The sequence below is a fragment of the Panicum hallii genome, chromosome 5, assembly GCF_002211085.1.
Source record: "Panicum hallii strain FIL2 chromosome 5, PHallii_v3.1, whole genome shotgun sequence".
Taxonomy (NCBI): Eukaryota; Viridiplantae; Streptophyta; class Magnoliopsida; order Poales; family Poaceae; genus Panicum; species Panicum hallii.
This window is the reverse complement of record NC_038046.1, coordinates 55,310,041-55,329,518: the sequence shown is the minus strand read 5'-3', so window position 1 is coordinate 55,329,518 and position 19,478 is coordinate 55,310,041. Positions and strand designations below refer to the sequence as shown.

Here is a 19,478-nt window from a genome sequence, read left to right as displayed (position 1 = left end):
CATTTGCATTCTGAAATTCTGAGGATGCGCATGAGCTTATGCACTGTTTTTTCTGCTATTCTCAAGCTTTAAATTTTGATGCCTATTGTTCAATTGCTGTCCACCTGCAATTTTCTATTGTTTCAGGGAACATAGCTAAGCTAACTGAAACATACCTCATTTGGGTTTGGTTATTTCAGTATGATGTACCACCAGCATGCTTGTTTGTTGCTGTCTTGAATGTCTGCTGTATTGCGCTTCTCTCCGTTCCATCGCCTAAATTACTTGCAATCTAACCTATGAAAAAAAACTAGCTGGGAAGCATGAAATGTGTATCTTGCACAACCTTCAGCTCTTATAGTTTATTTCTGTAACAGTTCTCCTAGTGATGTCATTTCTTTTTCTTGATCCTCTTAATGTTTCTCTCTCTTGATGTTCGCCTATCAGCCAACTGGTTATTTACTGCATCTAGTTCCATTATTCCATGCCTACATCCGAACTAGTATACTTGGCAGTTCCAAAGGCAAACTCAGGTATTCCTGGATTGTATTACATCTACAGCTGAGTGCATCCAGTCTGCTGTATTGTCTGTTTGACTCTTTGAAAACTTATCTGTTGTTTTATTAAAGCTGGAAATCTAGTTTCCACTACAAATTTGTGGTTATTTGACATGGAGATGTCTAGGGGTGTTCATCTTTTCAATCTGTCTTCAGATGGGGCAGCTCTGCCTTGGGGTCTTGTTCCGGTTCTTCCAGATTTGAGTTGTAGCTGTAGATCAGGCTCTGTGTCAAGTGAGATTAACCTTTGAGTTATTCCAAAGAAATCTTGCTCTGGAGTCACGGGAATCTGCAGCAAGACTTAAGCTATGTGTGGTAGCCCCCCTGCAGTGGCCAGTGGAGCTTCAAACATTGCATATCTTGAAAAGGTGTAATTTCCTTGAATTTTTTTCCTTGTTTTCGGGGCTACGGATTCAACAGATAAATGCTAGTTCAGACACCTTATATATCTTTAGTTATTTAGGTAACTATGTACATCTATAATATATTAATATATTATGTCCTACTTTCAGCTGGGATCACTGCTTTTGCAAATGATCTGCAAGAGAGGTCTTGGTAGCACTTTTGAGTTACTGTTCTCTAATGGATCTGAAATAGTAACACTATTTTGTCTGCAGGGGAGAAATTTTTCCTTGCAGGTGTACTCCTTTAGGGAACTCGAGCTTTAAATTTGGGAAACATTTGCATTCTGAAACATTATTAGCAAGAAACCGTATTACCCATGCCATGCGATGTTGCAACTTGCAACTTCTACCGAATGGCAAGAAACTGTTCTGGTCTCTTGGAGCTTGAAACACTGAGATTTATGGTAAAATTTGCTTGTTGAGTCAGGAGAAATCAGATGCAAGATAAGTTGATTCTGCTAAAGGAGGTGCCACTCTAATTGCAATTGGGTCATAACTAGAGAGTTGAGTGACTCTAGACCAAATAAATTCTTGTTTTGCAGATGCACTGCTATGGACTCTGAAGTCTGAACATTAAATTTGGACATAATTTGAATTCTGGAATTTTGAGAATGTGCAATATTCTGTATTACCATTGTATACACTACAACCAGTGATGACGTGCTATCGTGGAGCTTCAAATGCCATCCGTGGTGTATTTTCTCTATTTGACACATTTACTAAGCATCCCTTTTTACCGAGAAGATTCGTGCAAATTGTTTTCAAATGGGAATGTTACTGGTATTTACCTATCAAAACAATGTACCAAATCCATATTTCAGGAAAGAGACCGTCTACCAAGGGAGCTGAACATCCTTCTGCCGCGGCCATAGAGACGAACTAGAATTATGTCAGAGTTGCTCACTGATTCTGGCATTGCTAGAAATCTAGAATGCGTTGCGCAGCCTGTCGACCGAAAAGCTCTTCGACTACGCATCCTGTTTCTTCCTTCCCCCGTCTCCCGCTCCCTTGCAACCAGAGGCCATGCTTCTCCGCTCCACGGTGAGCTTCTCAAGGCAAACTGATACGCAGCTTTCTTCCGAACATCTTCGATCAGAGCTGCTTAGTTCTGGCCGGAGTGGCGACGAGATCCCTGATCTGATCACCTGAATCCTCCCATCAGATCAGACGTCACATTCCCTCCCACTTTGAGCAGTGGTAGAGCAACGCCATCCTCCTCCGACGCAGGCACACAACCGGTCACGCGCGGGCGCCGCCTCAGGCTAGGTCACCGCTCGCCGCGGCAGCATCTGTGGAGGAGCAAGGACTGAGTTCGGCTCCCGCGGAGTAGGCATCGAATCTCGACGGGGGATCACCGGTGTGTGGCGGAGGTCGCCGCCGCCGGCGGCGGGCCGGCTGCTCCAGCACCGGCCCGGAATGTTTGCAAGACACCCCCGGTTAGGGGTCTTTATGCAAAGTGCGGATTGAATATTTACGAGACGCCCCCTGGTTTGGATCGCAATTAATAGTCGCGATCTAAATTAGAAATCCTTATAAAAAAGTGCGGACCTCGCGATCCAAACTAGAGATCTTTTTTAAATATTCTGATGGAATATTTGCAATATACCCCTAATTTGGATCGCGGTTAATAATCGCGATCCAAATGAGAAATCCTTTTGCAAAATATTGGATCATCTTTTATTCTCGAAAACCATTCAATAATTCTTCAAAAGGCTCCGGATCCGCCTGCCGCCCCTACTCCGCCGGCGCCGGCGCCGCCGCCCTCCCCACCTACCGCCTCGTGCTGTGCTTCCGCAGCAATGGCCGGAACCTGGCGCGCGATTCACCTCCCGCTAGAGCTCACACGGTCGAGGCATGCCGGCCTTATCCCCTCCCGGAGCACGGCGCCCTGCGCTGCCGTCTGTCTCTGCTTGTCGGATCCCGTGCCCAACCGCGCGCGACTCCGCCAGTGCTAGCCCCGGCATGATTAGTGGTCTCATGATTTGCTACAGTACCGGCGGTGCTAGAATTGCTTGGAGGGGAGAAGATTTGGTCTCTTGCAGCTGTAATGCTTTGGGAGGGCTAGCAGTAATTTTTTTTGTATCATTTGCATTCTAGAATTCTAAGGATGCTTATGAGTTTATGTACTGTTTTTTCTGCTATTCTGAAGCTTGAGACTTTGATGCATATCGTTAAATTGCTTGCGACCTACAACTTTCTATTGTTCCAGTGTGAACATAGCTATGCTAACTGAAACATAACTCATGTGGCTTTGATTATTTCAGAATCATGTACCACAGCATGCTTGTTTGTTGCTGTTTTGAATGTCCACTGTATCATGCTTCTCTGTTCCATCACCTAAAATTACTTGCAATCTAACCTAAGAAAAAAAACAAGCTAGGAAGCATGAAATGTGTATCTTGCACAACCTGCAGCTCTTATTGTTTTTTTCTGCAATTGTTCTCCTAGTGATGTCATTTCATTTTCTTGATCTTATTCTACCAGTTAACAGGTTATTTAAGTGCACGCAATTCCAAGCCTACATTTAGTACAGGTATACTTTCTCTAGGTATCACTTAGAGCCAAGCTGCAATGTAGACCAAAGTATTCGTGGATGGCTGGATCTACTGCTATTGTTGGATTCTGAGGAGTGAGGGCATCAGCTTGTTGTATTGTCTGTTTTACGCTTTGAGAACTTTACCTGTTGTTTTGCTCAAGCCAAGAATTTGGTGGCTACAACAAATTTGTATGCCCACTGAAGTGAAGTTTCAAACATTGCACATACTAATGAGGTGAAATTTGCATCTTATCTTTTTTTTTTCTTTGCTCTTGTGCAAAGAAAACACCCATTTGAGACATAAAGTGCTAATTCAGACAACTTATATAGCTGTAATTATTTCAGGTACCTGCATACATCTATAACATACCGTGTCCTACATTCACCTGTGATCATTGCTTTCACAAATGAGTTAAAGTGGTGTCTTTGATCTCAAGCGCGCTGGAACACTTGATGTATGAATCTCTGATTGTGTGCATCTCTACTGCTGCATCGCTCGTCGTCATTCGGTCCCTGGGATGTTGCTTTGAACAGGATATGGCAAGCCTGAAGACAGATGCCAGGCAATCTTTGATTCTACTCATTGTAATGGTGTCCTTTGACTGTACATGAAGCCAGATTTTCGGATCAGCTATATCCAAGGTTCTTTCTCTAAGGGATTCCTCAGCAAACTTATGTAGATCCAATGAGTCTCTGAACATATCATCTGTGGGGCTAAGTCCAGTAAACATCTCAAGCAATAATATGCCGAGACTATACATATCACCAGTAGCTGAGACCGCGGAGCCTTCCCCGTACTCTACAAAATATGCAATAAGAATGATCATGAAGTTCAATTTTTAGCATGGAGCAAACTAAAAGGAAACAATTTCGTTTACCTGGAGCAACATAACCAATGGAGCCTCGTATTCCAATTGTGCTACTTGAATTTTGCAGAGCACAGATTGTATTCTCAGAAAGTACTTTTGATATGCCAAAATCACCAACACGAGCGCTCATGTCCTCCGCAAGAAGAATGTTGCTTGGCTTGAGATCACAATGTATGATTTGCGGATCACAATGGTTGTGAAGATAGTCAATTGCATCCATAATATCCACAGCAATATCCAGCCTCTGAGCTAGGCTGAGCATATTGCTTGACATACAGTTTTCTGATTTTGGATGAAGCCAATCATCCAAGCTACCATTAGGCATGAACTCAAAAACCAGTGCCTTGAACTCTTGCCCTTGTGTGTTGATGCTCGAACAACATGTGATAATCTTTACAAGGCATCGATGACGTGCACTGCTCAATGCCTCGCATTCAGCCTCAAAACTCCTAGAAGATCCTGATTGTTGAAGGTTAAACACCTTCACAGCCATGGTTATATTTGCATGCTCATCATTGAAAGTGCATTTATAGACCACACCATACCTTCCTTTCCCAAGTAAGTTTTCTTCTGAGAAGCCATTAGTTCCTCGTGATAATTCATAGTAAGAGACTTTCTGATATGTTTCTTCAATTACTGCAGGTGGTACTTGGGCTTTCTGTCTTTTTTTGATCTTCTTACATATCAACTGAATAAGGACAATTACTGAAACAAGCAAAAATATGGCTCCTGTTGTTGTAAGAGCTACTTTAAGTGACTTTGACCACTGCATCTTTTTATTGCCCTTTTGGTCCATGGGACATGGAACCAAGTGAAGCTGAGGTATCCCACCACATAAATCGCCATTTCCAACTATTGATTGATAAGTTAGATTTCTGAAAACGCCTCCTTTTGGTACTTCACCTTGCAAATTATTGAAGGAGACATCCATTTTTGACAACAATGTCAAGTTTTGTATTACTGCCGGGATTTCTCCTGAGAAGGAGTTGTGTGCTAGATACAATTGTTCTAGTCCGCTTAAGCTACCAACAGTATCAGGGATTGCACCAGACAACTTGTTCATGGTCAAGTTCAGTATGCGGAGTCCTTTTACATTCTTCAGAGAATGAGGCATACTTCCTTCAAATGAGTTCCTATCAAGCAGCAAGAATTCCAAGACTATGCAGTTTCCGATACTATCAGGTATCTCGCCAGACAACTGGTTTGCTGACAGAACAAGTTTGTTGAGGTTGTTCAATCCACCAACTTCTGTTGGAAGAGGTCCAGATAGCCAGTTGTATGATAAGTCCATGTATGAGGAAAGGAAGGTCAATCCCAGAATCTCCCTGGGGATCGACCCGTTCAGGTTGTAATTCTCAGACAGATCAAGAATATCAAGGTTTTTTAGTTTTCCAAGGCTTGTTGGAATTGGCCCTTCTAAATTATTTCTGGATGCAAGTAGCCATTCAAGCTGTGTGAGGTTTCCTATGGATGGAGGTATGAGGCCAGATAACCTATTGTTGTCCAAACCCAACTGAACCAAGTTCACTAGCCTTCCAATGCTATCTGGAATAACTCCGGACATGAATGTGTGCTCTATCTCTAGTATGCTGAGGCTGACAAGATTACCAATGTCCCTGGGGATACTTCCACTGATGTTATTGTGACCTAAGTAAAGGGATTCAAGATTTGTGGAGAGATTCGCTACTGAACTTGGCAGCTGCCCTGTGAAAGAGTTATTACCGATAAGCAGTAATTCGAGCTGACTGCAGTTTGCCATCGAAGTGATGAACTCCCAACCCTCCTTGTCGTTTGACTCTACCTCAGTATCATGTAGGAAAAGAACGTTCAGAGACTGCAACTTCCCCATACTAGGAGGCACAAATCCACTAAATCTGTTCTGTGATAGGTATAGCTTTGTGAGTGCAGTAAGATTGGTGATGGAAGAAGGGATGGCTCCGCTGAACTTGTTAGCACCCAAGCTTAAAACTTCCATTCTGGGAAATCTCTCGCCGATATCCACAGGAATGTGGCCATGCAGGTTGTTCCCACCAACCGCGAAAGTAGTCAGTGATGACAGATTGTACAGAGACGGCGGGATCACTCCTGAGAGTCCGTTATCCTCGAGATTAAGGAACTGCAGGCTGTTGAGGTTGCCGAGGGTGTCGGGTATCCATCCCTGCAGCCAGTTCTCCTTGAGGGACATCGCCTGTAGCGATGAAAGGTTGCCCAGGGATTCTGGGATTGGCCCCGTGAACGTGTTGTTCATCAGTGACAGCCCCAGAAGACGCGGCAGGGCGTCGCCGATGTAGGCCGGGATTCGGCCGCTGAGCCGGTTGTAGTGGAGGATGAGCGTTGTCAGGCTGGTGCAGTAACTCAGGTTGGCTGGGAGCATACCGGAGAGGGAGTTGTTCCCCACGTCGAGGGTCTGCAGGCGTATGAGGCGGCCGAAGCTTGGAGTTATCTCGCCGGAGAATCTGTTGGAGCTCAGGTTCAGCGTCTGCAGGTACGTGAGGTTTCCGATGGCTGGAGAGATCGTGCCGGCTATCCCGTTGAAAGGCAGGCTCAGCGCCACCACCCGCGGCGACCTCCGGCCGTTGCACGCCACGCCCTCCCATGCGCAGACGCCGGTGCTGCCGTTCCAGGAGGCGAGCGTGCTGGAGCTGTGGTCGCTGAGCCCTGCCCTGAAGGCGAGCAGCGCTGCTTCGTCGTCGTTGATGACGGCGGCGCTCGCTGCGGCGATCACCAGGGCGGAGAGGAGGGAAGGTAGCAAGTTCATGGTGCGCGTCACCATGCCGTTTCTTGATTTTGTTGGACTATGAGTGGTCAGTCAACACTCAGTATGCAGCATCTTCATTGGCTCATAATTACTAGTTCTGTTTGGTGTTGTATAAGCATAGGTTCCTGGAGTTTTGGTTCGTCCATGTTACTCGTTCTTGACTTTTTGGTGCACAAAAGCGATCATCCAGTGACCGTGTTCACACGGAACAGGTTTACGTTGTGTTCGGTGTGCATAACTCCTCCGTCCTCTTCTGGTTGCTGATTCTGCCGCTCTTATTTCAACGATGTCTTGTTCCTCCAGTGTTGAGGTGTAGTGGCGCCTGATGCCACTTCGCGTGCTCGATCAGTACCATTCTCCCGTGTCGCACTCGGTCTGGTTCCGTTGGTCCGGCACTGGTGATGACGCGGAGACAGGGTCTGTTGACTTTGCGTCCACATTAGAAAAAGGTGATGTGTGGATAGACAAAAATACCCAAGACTAATGTTAGAACTTAGGTTAGGTAGCGTTTGATTGAGGAGCGAAGTGGAACGGAACGGTTCCATCCCAGATTCTATGAATGGAGCCGCTCTGTTCCGTGTTTGGTAAACTGGAATGGAGCGGCTCTATTTTTGTTTGGTTGCAGAGTGAACTGGAACAGAGCGGCTCCATCCTGTGTTTGGTTGAGGAGTCAAGGGAGAACGAACCTGTGCACAAAGACAGGAGAGCAAGGCAGGAGCGAGTCCGGAGCGGAGCGGCTCCGTCCGTCCGATTTTTTGGAGCGGGCTCGTTCAGCATCTGACGGGAATATTTCCTATCGGGAGCCGCTCCGCTCCACAAATCTGGCAACCAAACATCTACAAAAGTAGAATGGAATGGCTCCGTTCTACTTCGCTCCCCAACCAATAGTCAATGCTCTCTCCATCCAAAGCCATGTACCATGGAAAGGCTCAGCTAGCACACTGAATCTGATGCGTGGAGACGCTGAAGTTTCAGTGGCCCATTGTCCCTTTTCTTTTTTGCGAAACTGAGCGACCCATTGTTTTTTTAAACTAAGTGTTAGCGATAGGATGTTATCCATCCGTAACTAACTCATGTTGTACCGAGTCTTAGGCCGGCTCCCTGCTCTCACGCGTTGAGGCGATAGACCAAGGAGTCTGTTAGTCTAGGGAGGACCATATATTCATGTACATCAACAATACAGATGATTGCGTTGGCTCTCAATCCTTCTTCACTAAGGCAGGAGCTCTGCCATGTCATTTAAGCTAGAGGAGAATGCGAGTGGTTTTGATTACATAGAAGATGGAGAGACTCATTACTCGAATAAAAACTAACATAGTAACTAGCATAACAACTAGGACACAGCGGGGGCACCACAGGCCCTGAACCGCACCCTTTGAAAACTCTCCTGTTTCTCTCCTTCCATAAGTTCCATGCCGTGTACACGAGGACAGCCCATTGTCGCTGAAAACCTTTTCTGAAACAAGAGGCCTGCTGCTGCAAATGTTCTGTGGGGGACACGCGGACCTTTCGATTGCAACGAATGGGCAGAGGACCGAGCAAACTGGGCCTTGTGGCTTGGGCCCAGCAGTGTACAAAGCAAACGCGTTTCCAATCCAGGGCCGTATTTTTGTCTCTTTCAGCCCAATACTTGTGGGAAATCGGAACGGGCCATAGATAATTTGTAGGCCCAAATACTGAACTTGCTGGCAACGAAGGCCACGGAGGGCGGTCGCCGCGGCCCGCGGGCGAGGGCGGAAAGGGCGGCGTGCGGCGGCGAGGGACGAAGAAGAAGGCTAGACAATGTCCATCACGATTTCCCTCAATCAACGCCATCGAGAAGTTGGCAGCGGAGGCCGCAAGTCTGGGTCGCTCGCTATAGCCGGAAGCCCAGCATCGCATTCCGCGGCATCCGGACCTCCGTCCGCCTCGTCGTCCCCGGCGAGCCCGCCAAGCACGCCGACTCTGAGGGCACCGAGGTCGTCACCAGGTTCACATCCCCTTAGTCTGCCTCCTTCTGGGCCCGTGGTACTTGTAGTGGTTGTTCGGAGCTGTTGGTTCTGTTGTTGCGGCTCATTTTATTAGCTGCAAGCAGCAGGCAGTGGCTGAAGTGAAATTGTGAATGAAAATGGACACTCGGCTAGCGATCCCGAAGCCAAATAGGATGTTTTCTGAATTTTTACATCTTGTACTGCTCTCATCTGTCTGTGCCCTGGTTGCCAGTGCTGCTTGGTTATTGATTAAAATTCCTGTCAAAACTTTATTGTTGTTTTGTTCGAGGTGGTTATTCTAAACATGTAGTCATTTGAAAGGTCTATGTCTAATTATTTCAAGCAATTCATTTTCATTTTCTGATCCACGATTTGAACGGTCCATGTCTAAACTTTCAAGCCATTAATTTTCATATTTTGATCCATGATTGATATGTGGATGTGGAGAAAGGCGTATGCTATGAATGATATGTCCACTGGTGTGGAGGTTCAAACATTCCACAAATTTGCATGCATTTTACATTACTTTTCTTTTTCAGTCTCGTGAAAAAAAATTAAGACCCAAAAAGAGACTTCAGTTCTGACAGAAAATACGGCTTCAGTTATTTCAGGTGAGTGCATATATCTACACCATATCCTAATCTACCTTCAGCTGTGATCATTGTTCTTGCAAATGACTGCAATTGGTGTCTTCTTGAGCTAACAGGAGTTGAGGTATGGATCTTTGATGTGGTGCATCTCTCATCATTATTCAGTCACTGGGTATGCTGTGAGCAGGTATGGCACCTGAAGACAGACACCCGCAAAAGGAAGCAAATTTCTTGATTCTTTTTTTATATAAATAATGTTATTCTTTGACTTACCCTCTCGTTTTCGCTCTTGTGGAAAGTGTTAAGAATTTGGATCGGCTAATGCGTTAATTAGATTAGGATATGCTCTGTTTAATGGCTTAATCAAGAGATAGAGATGATTAGAGGGACAGAGAGAGGAGGGAATATCACGGAGTATACCTTCGTGGCCTAAGCCGGGAGCTGACGCAGAGGTGGCCGCCATGGTGGTGTAGTGCGGGGCTCGGGGTGGACCGGCCGTAGGCGTACGTGCTTGCAGTGCCGCGGGCGATGGCCGGAGGCGTTGGCGCAGGGGCGTCGACGGTGATGCCGGAGGCGCTTCCCGCCGCTTACCGCGCTTGACTTAGATCGGTTAGGTCAACTGTGGGTGGGGCGGCGGCGGCGCGTCGAACCTCGTGATACGAGCCGCTGGCCCCCACCCCCCTTTTATATTGCGCGGCGCGACGGGGGGCCCACCAGCTAGATCGTGCTGGTACGCCCCCGATCAGGGCGCGTGAGAGGGAAGGCCCTCTCGGATCCGTTGGGATCCGAGAGGTTGTAGGAGATCAAACCAACAGTCTCCCCCTTGATCTCACTCTGTGTTTTTCTTTCCTTTACTTTTCTCGCTTCTTCATGGATTTGTACATAGAGCATGCTTTATCGTCACGGTCAATCGCCGATAGATTCAACAGCTACAATATACTCCTCTATTCAGAAAACGATTCTTTAACCTTTTTGGGCCCTTGTAGTCCGAAGATCACAGGCTATCCCTTAACCCCATGCCAGCTACGTGTTCCTTGAACACGTTGGGTGGTAAGCCTTTCGTTAGCGGATCCGCAAGCATTTTCACTGTGCTTATGTGTTCAAGATTTATTATCTGATCTCGGACTTTATCTTTCACAACATAGTACTTTATGTCTATGTGTTTGGCAGCACCACTTGTCTTGTTGTTGTGAGCGTACATTACTGCGGGCTCGTTATCGCAGTACAACTGTAATGGTTTAGATATATTATCAACCATTCTCAGACCGGGTACGAATTTCTTTAGCCAGTTCACCTGTCCTGTAGCCTCATAACACGCAACAAACTCGGCATACATTGTGGACGATGTAGTGACGGTTTGTTTGCAACTTTTCCACGATATTGCTCCCCCGGCTAGGGTGAATACATATCCTGACGTGGATTTTCTGTCATCTCCTGCGTAATCGGAATCTGAGTATCCTACGATACGCAGAGATTCTGTTCTCCTGTACGTTAACATGAGGCCTTTTGTTCCTTGCAAATAGCGCAGAACTTTCTTTACCAATTTCCAGTGTTCTGGTCCTGGATTACTTTGGAATCTGCCAAGCAACCCGGTAACATAAGCTATGTCAGGGCGTGTGCACACTTGTGCATACTGTAAGCTTCCCACAGCGGAAGCATATGGTACCATTTTCATTTGCTCAATCTCATATTGAGTCTTGGGGCATTGAAATTCCCCATATCTGTCGCCCTTGACTATAGGTGCAGGTGAGGCACTGCATTTGTGCATATTAAATTTCTTCAGGACCTTTTCTATATATGTCTTTTGAGACAGTCCTAATACCCCTTTTAATCTGTCTCGATGAATCTCGATTCCTAGAACAAATCTTGCTTCACCGAGGTCTTTCATCTCGAAATGCGAGGATAAAAACTTTTTCGTCTCTAGTAGCAGATTGACATCGCTACTTGCCAGTAGAATATCATCCACGTACAAGATTAGAAAGATGTACTTTCCATTCTTGAACTTTGCGTAAACGCAATTATCCTCGACATTTTCTTTAAACCCGAATTCTTTTATTGTCTTATCAAACTTCAAGTACCACTGTCTTGAAGCTTGCTTTAGCCCATAAATCGATTTTCTTAGACGGCATCCCAATTTTCTTTGCCTTCCACGACAAAACCTTTCGGCTGTGCCATGTAGACGGTTTCATCTAGGTCCCCGTTAAGGAATGCTGTCTTCACATCCATCTGATGTAATTCTAGATCGTAATGAGCTACGAGAGCCATTACGATTCTGAAGGAATCTTTACAAGAGACTGGGGAAAAAGTCTCGTTGTAATCAATTCCTTCTCTTTGTGTGTATCCTTTTGCCACGAGTCGTGCTTTAAATTTATCTATATTCCCTTGGGAGTCATATTTGGTTTTGTAGACCCATTTGCAGCCTACTGTTTTGGCTCCTTTAGGAATTTCCTCTAGGTCCCACACTTTGTTGGTACTCATCGATTTTATTTCGTCTTCCATAGCGTCAAGCCATTTCGACGAATGTTCACTTTTCATGGCTTCTTCAAATGAAGTGGGATCATCCTCCATTTGGGTCTCTTCGCTATTATAGACTTCATAGTCATTGGAAATAGCGCGCTTCCTTATTCTTTGAGGTCTCCCGTGAGCCTGAGCCTGCGGTGCCTCATCTATTTGGGGCTGCTGGGGCTCCTCTTCTTGTGCGGCAACTGGCTCGACAGGAGCCTGAGGAATGGGTTCCTCTTCCTCATTCATCGTCACCACAGGAGGAGTCATTACAGGTATCGGCATCGCAGTGACTTGCACTGGCGGTGCAGATACAACGGGCAGCGAGAAAAAAGATTCCTGAATCACGGGATTGGGTGTATACGCCCTCTTCTCCTCAAGATCAATTTTTCTTGCTGTGCCGCTCCCCCGGATCATTTGATCCTCAAGAAAAACTGCATGCCTCGTTTCTACGAATTTCGTCGATCTGTCTGGGCAGTAGAAACGAAAACCCTTTGACCTTTCTGGATAGCCAATAAAATGGCAAGATACCGTTCTTGAATCTAGTTTTGCAATAGTCGGGTTAAACACTTTTGCCTCAGCAGGACTCCCCCACACCCTCAGGTGATTTAGTGAGGGTACTCTTCCTGTCCACATTTCATACGGCGTTTTCGGCACCGATTTACTTGGAACTCTGTTGAGAATGTGAATGGCGGTTTTTAGTGCCTCCATCCATAAACTCACTGGCAACGTAGAGTAACTGATCATGCTTCGCACCATATCCATTAGGGTGCGATTGCGTCTTTCAGCCACTCCGTTCTGCTGAGGCTCGCCCGGCATCGAGTACTGGGCTACTATGCCTTGCTCCATCAGGAACTTCGCAAAAGGTCCTGGAACTTGGCCATATTGGGTATGTCGACCGTAATATTCCCCTCCACGATCGGATCTTACGATTTTAATCTTTAAATCGTGTTGATTTTCTACTTCGGCCTTGAATATTTTAAATTTATCCAAAGCCTCCGATCTTTCTTTAATTGGATAAATGTATCCATAACGGGAATAATCGTCTGTGAATGTTATGAACGAGTCATAACCATCCACACTCTTTACATTAAACGGACCACAGATGTCTGTGTGAATTATTTCTAATACACCTGTGCTCCTCTTAGCATTTTTCTTTATTTTCTTAACGAATTTGCCTTTTATGCATTCAATGCATTGTTCTAAGTCAGAGAACTCTAATGGAGGAAGAATTTCGTTTTTAATTAATCTTTCTATTCTCCCCCTCGAAATATGGCCTAAACGACAGTGCCATAATTTCGACGACGTATCGTGAGTTCTCTTACGTTTTCTATTCGCGAGTGTAGGCGAGGATACATTCGCACTGTTATCGCATACGGAATTAACGCTTTCGCGTAACGATATCAAATAAAGATCATTCTTTCTAAATGCAGTGGAAATTACTGTATCATTACATTCGATCAAACATTTCCCATCTCCAAATAGACAAGAATAACCATCTGTATCCAGGCGAGACACACTAATCAAGTTTCTGTGTAAAGAAGGAACAAATAAAACATCTCTAAGTACGATAATGAAGCCAGTGTCGAGTTCCAAATGAACGTCTCCTACTGCTTCTACGTCTGCCTGACCTCCATTCGCCACTCTAACTTGCTTTTCGCTTCTTTGAGTGGTTCTCGTCGAACGGAATCCCTGTAAAGAATTTGCAACATGAACAGTTGCTCCTGAGTCAATCCACCAAGTAGATTTTGAATATTCTATATACAAGGATTCATTTACGAATGAAATAACGTTCTCACCTCTTTTCTCCATGATCATCTTTAAGTATTTGTGACAGTTCTTCTTGTAGTGACCCCTTTCTTTGCAGTAGAGACACTGATCTTTATCTACGAGCGCCTGTCCCTGCTGCGGTCTGTGTTGTTGAGAGTTTTTACCTTTAGAGGAGTTTGAAGAAGAAGATGAAAAATTGCCTTTAAAGTTGGCATGCTTCTTCTTGTTCACATAGTTTAAGGATCCTCCAGTGGTGGACCTGATCCTTTCCTCCTCCTGAACGCACATCGCAATGGTCTTTTCTATGTCCCAAGTTTGTGGTTGGGTGTTGTAATTGACAACAAAAGTGTCAAACTCTTTTGGTAACGAAGCAAAGACCAGATGGACAATGTGATCCTCCTTGAAGGCAAGGTCCAACGACTTTAGCTTGTTATTCAGGTTGACCATGCGATGAATGTGTTCTCTAATGCCACCGCCAGTGTATCTCTCTGAAACCAGTTGTTTGATCAACTGGGTTGCATAAGTCTTTGAAGAACCAGTGTACTGGTTCTTTAATTTTTCAAGATACTCTACGACGGTGGCACAATCTGGGATTGAGCCCATGATTGCGGGCTCAATCGTGTTCTTTACCACTGCCAAACATTTCTTGTTGGCAGGGAACCATTTTGCATACAGCCTCTCATATTCTGCTCTTACTTTCTTAAAAGCAAGCTCTGTTTGCTTCCAAGAAGCATCTGTGTCTGTGTCCTCCCTTTCAGGAAGCACAGGCTCTGTAGGAGTCGGTGTAGCTAGGACCCAATCTAATTCACCCATGATGAAATAGAGTTCCAGCTTTCTGTACCATTCATTGTAATTATCTCCCTTTAATATCGGAATATCGTTGATGGAAAACATCATTGATACTCCTCCTGAAAAATATCCATGAGTGGTGAAAACATTAAATTAAAATCAAATAAAATTTATTGCATATGTAAAATACGACGTTGGTCATAAAATGAAATATGCAATAACCTTGTGTATTAAAACTAAAACACCGTTGGGCAGAATTAGAATTAATACAGAAAAATTATCTATTAAAATTAAGGCATAATATCTTTTTGTATTAAGTCTAGAATACCGTTGGGCATAAATAGAAATAATACATGAAAATATCTATGAAAAGTAATTCAATAATAATTGCAATATTATCACTCGTTAACGTTGGTCAAAAGATAATAATATTACAATTCAGAAAAATATCTATTTGCCTCGAAGAATTTAAATTATTCCGTTGGTTCAAATTTAAATTTCAAGGCAATTAAACAAAAAACATATAAAATATTAAATCTTTGCAGCGGAAAACTGTAATTCTATCAAAATGTATCGAAATATATCTTTTATAAACAGTGCATCAAAGTTCATTCAAGTTTGAATTTGAAATGTATCAAATTCAATCAAACTCTATTGGAAAAAATGATTCTGGAAAAAGAAAATACGCACTGTTTTTCCTTTTGCAAACAGCACAGCCAGCCCAAAACGCTCGCGCGCGGCCCAGCTGGAGAACCGGGCTCATCGCGCGCGCGCGCATACGCGCGCGGCCTGCTAAGGCCCGGCCCAGTCCCCTCGCGCACCCCCCGCGCACGGCTCCGCGTGCGCGCGCGGCTCGGGGCCGAGCCAACCTGGGCCCGGGCCGCCATTTCGCTCGCCCGCATGGGCCAAAAGCAGCCCAACCGAGCGCTGCTCGATCGCGACCGCACGATGAAGATCGACGGCTGCGCGCGGTTCTCGGCCGATCAAAAACCCCCTTCGCCGCTCGCTCCCCAAACCCTAGCCTCATTCTGTTCTTTCCCCGACGCCTTCTTCTCCTCCACGCGAGCGCGCGAGTGAGCGGCCGTCGGTGACCGGCGGGCGGCGGCTGCCGCGGTGGCGGCGCCACCGTGAGGCGCCTCGCCGGCGCGCGCGTTCACCGAAAGGTGAACGGGCCGCCGTCGAGGTGTCTCTCTGTGGTGCCCTAGCCCGGGCCGAAGCTCGGGTCGGGCTCGGTTCCGGCGTGACGGCGCCGGATCTGGCCGGGGAGGCGGGCTCACCGGCGGTGAGCCAACTGAGGGTAAGTATCTTCGCCCCGGTTGGCCTCTTTTCTTCTTTTTCTTTTGCATCTAGGGTTAGGGTTTCACGGGTTGCACTGGGATGTTTCCGGGGATCTTTTCTAGGGTTCTTTTCTATTCACTTTCCAATTCTAATCAACGCAAAATAGCTAGAGGCGACTGATACCATTGTTAAGAATTTGGATCGGCTAATGCGTTAATTAGATTAGGATATGCTCTGTTTAATGGCTTAATCAAGAGATAGAGATGATTAGAGGGACAGAGAGAGGAGGGAATATCACGGAGTATACCTTCGTGGCCTAAGCCGGGAGCTGACGCAGAGGTGGCCGCCATGGTGGTGTAGTGCGGGGCTCGGGGTGGACCGGCCGTAGGCGTACGTGCTTGCAGTGCCGCGGGCGATGGCCGGAGGCGTTGGCGCAGGGGCGTCGACGGTGATGCCGGAGGCGCTTCCCGCCGCTTACCGCGCTTGACTTAGATCGGTTAGGTCAACTGTGGGTGGGGCGGCGGCGGCGCGTCGAACCTCGTGATACGAGCCGCTGGCCCCCACCCCCCTTTTATATTGCGCGGCGCGACGGGGGGCCCACCAGCTAGATCGTGCTGGTACGCCCCCGATCAGGGCGCGTGAGAGGGAAGGCCCTCTCGGATCCGTTGGGATCCGAGAGGTTGTAGGAGATCAAACCAACAGAAAGAACTACACATCTGAGCACATAAGGCTTCATCTGAGGTAATTTATTTCAGGTAACTTATGACATCTACAGCATATCCTGTTCTACCTCCATCTGTGATTGTTGCTCATGCAACCCAATAATTCGTATCTTCCCAACCTAGCAGGACAGCATGTGTTATGAATCTCTGATTACGTGCATATCTACTGCTGCATCTCTCATCATCATTCAATCCCTTGGATTTCTCTTTGAGCAGGATATGGCAAGCCTGAAAAAAGAAACCAAACAATTCTTGATTCTGCTCCTTACAATCCTATCTTTTGACTCTACATGCAGCCAGATTGTCGAATCAGCAATATCCAAGATTCAGATCCACCTCTCTGAATATGTCATCTGTGGGGCTCCTTCCAGTAAACATCTCAAGTAATAATATACAAAGACTATACACATCACCAATAGTTGAGACCGCAGAGCCTTCACCATACTCCACAAAATTTGCAAACATACCTGATCATAAGTTTCATCTATAGCATGGAGCCATGGAGCAAGTTAAAAGGAAACAACAAAGGAATTTCAGTTACCTGGAGCAACATAACCAATGGAGCCTCTTATTCCAGTCGTGCTATTCAAATTCTGCAGGGTTTTACTTGCATTTTCCAGAAGGATTCTTGATATGCCAAAGTCTCCAACTCAGGCACTCATGTCTTCTGCGAGAAGGATGTTGCTTGGTTTCAGATCGCAATGAACAATTGGTGTCTGACAGTGATTGTGAAGATAGTCTAAAGCATCCATGACATCAATAGCAATGTCTAGACTTTGCTCTAGGCTTAGAGTATTTGTCCGATTGGGCATGTCAAAGTTTGGATGAAGCCAAGCATTTAAGCTACCATTTGGCATGAACTCAAAAATCAGTGCCTTAAAACCTTGACCTAAGTGATCGATGCTTGAGCAGCATGTAATGACTTTTACAAGACAACGATGACGGATTCTTCTTAGTGTCTCATATTCAGCCACAAAACTTCTAGCACATCCAGATTGCTGAAGGTTAAAAACTTTCACAGCAGCAACAGTTTCCTCGTTGTAAAAGGTGCACTCATAGACTACCCCAAAGCTTCCTTTACCAAGCAAATTGACTTCTGAAAATCCATTGGTTCCACTGGCTAACATATCATAAGAAACTCTTTCATACCCTTCCTCAAGTAGTAGTGGTGCAATTCGTCTCTTTTGCTTTCGTGTAAGCTTCTTATAGATAAACTGGATATGTGCAATACCTAAAGCTAAGAACAAGAGTGCACTGGTTGTTACAAGAGCCATCATAATAGATCTAAACCACCCTTTTATATTATTTTTGGTTGAATTCATGTGGCATGGAGCTAAATGAAGCTGAGGTATTCCACCGCAAAGCTTATTATTTCCAGTTAGAGACAAGTTAGCCAAATATCTGAAAATACCATCTTTTGGTACTTCTCCTTGCAACTTGTTGAAGGATAGATCGAGTTCTGATAATGATGTCAAATTTTGCAGGAGTCTAGGGATTGGCCCTGACAAGTTGTTGTGTGCCAGATACAGCACTTGCAGGTTGTGGATACTTCCAATGGCATCAGGAATAGTACCAGATAATTTATTCATGGATAGGTTGAGTGCATTCAGACCCTTTACATTCTTCAGAGTGTGCGGTATGGATCCCTGGAATGAGTTACTGTCCAGCAAAAGTTGTTGTATCACGGTACAGTCCCCGATATTCTCTGGTATCTCACCAGACAACAGGTTTCCTGACAGATATAGGCTGTTAAGATTTCTCAAGTTACCAACTTCAGATTGAAGGGGCCCTGATAGTGAATTGTGTGATAAGTCTAAGTATATAGAAAGGGCTGGTGGTTTGAAAAGTTCTTTGGGAATTGAACCATTCAGATGGTTCCTTGACAAGTCAAGGAGTGTCAGACTCTTCAGCTTCCCTAACCTTGATGGAATCACACCCTCTAAGTTGTCATTGTTTGCATACAGTTTAGTCAATTGTGAAAGGTTTCCAATAGATGAAGGTATGATCCCAGAAAAGTGAGTGTTGCGAAAACTGAGCCAGCCTAAGTTTCCTAGCTTGCCGATGCTCTCTGGAATCTGACCGGATATGGAAGCATTCGCTGCACTAAAAATTCGGAGGTTGACAAGGTTGCCATTGTCTGAGGGGAGGCTCCCTGAGATCCCAGTGGATCCGAAGCTGGGCATTTGCATAGTCTTTGAGAGATTCACAATTGAACTTGGCATCTGCCCAGTGAAAGCGACATTGGAGTGCATAACCAGTTGCTCGAGCTGGCTGCAATTTGACAACGAAGTGATGAATTCCCAACCTTCCTTGTCAACATGCTTGTAGCATGTTGTTGTGCAGGTATAGTGTCTGCAGAGCTTGCAACATTCCCAGTGGGGGAGGCACATATCCACTGAGCCTATTATGCTCGAGGAAGAGTATCCTTAGAGTACTGAGGTTGGAGAGTGAAGCAGGGATGGATCCGGTGAATCGATTTGTCGCAAAGCTGAGAAACTTCATGTGGGGAAATTTGCTGCCGATATCGGCAGGAATGCTCCCATGGAGCATGTTTCCCCGGAGGTCCAGCCATTCCAATGAAGACAGGTTGTACAAGGAGTTTGGGGGTTCACCAGAGAGGTGCTGCCGGTGCTGCCGTTCCAGGAAGCAAGCGCGTCGCCGTGGCCGCCACCGCCGATCGCGGCGGCCGTGAAGGCGAGCAGCGCGGCCTCGTCGTTGGCTTGTGCAGGCAAGAGCGTCGTGATGGAGATGAAG

The 19,478-nt window shown here is 45.8% G+C and overlaps 1 protein-coding gene and 1 pseudogene across 1 annotated transcript; both read right to left on the bottom strand.

Moving 5' to 3' along the window:
• Nucleotides 1-3,728: 3,728 nt before the first annotated feature.
• Nucleotides 3,729-7,303, bottom strand: LOC112892258 (probable LRR receptor-like serine/threonine-protein kinase At3g47570). Its single transcript, XM_025959408.1, has 2 exons — nt 4,355-7,303; nt 3,729-4,275 (listed from the first exon to the last, which is right to left on the bottom strand). The coding sequence occupies exons 1-2, from the start codon at nt 7,116-7,118 to the stop codon at nt 3,878-3,880; spliced, it is 3,162 nt and encodes a 1,053-aa protein (XP_025815193.1). The 5' UTR covers nt 7,119-7,303; the 3' UTR covers nt 3,729-3,877.
• Nucleotides 7,304-16,798: 9,495 nt separating this feature from the next.
• Nucleotides 16,799-19,352, bottom strand: LOC112892262 (annotated as a pseudogene).
• Between the last annotated feature and the right edge of the window lie 126 nt (nt 19,353-19,478).

Excerpts from the sequence above, each read along its gene's own strand:
- LOC112892258 (XM_025959408.1), bottom strand. The coding sequence starts at position 7,118 with ATGGTGACGCGCACCATGAACTTGCTACCTTCCCTCCTCTCCGCCCTG. Across the intron at positions 4,276-4,354 it reads CATTGGTTATGTTGCTCCAG|AGTACGGGGAAGGCTCCGCG; the intron begins GTAAACGAAATT and ends CATATTTTGTAG.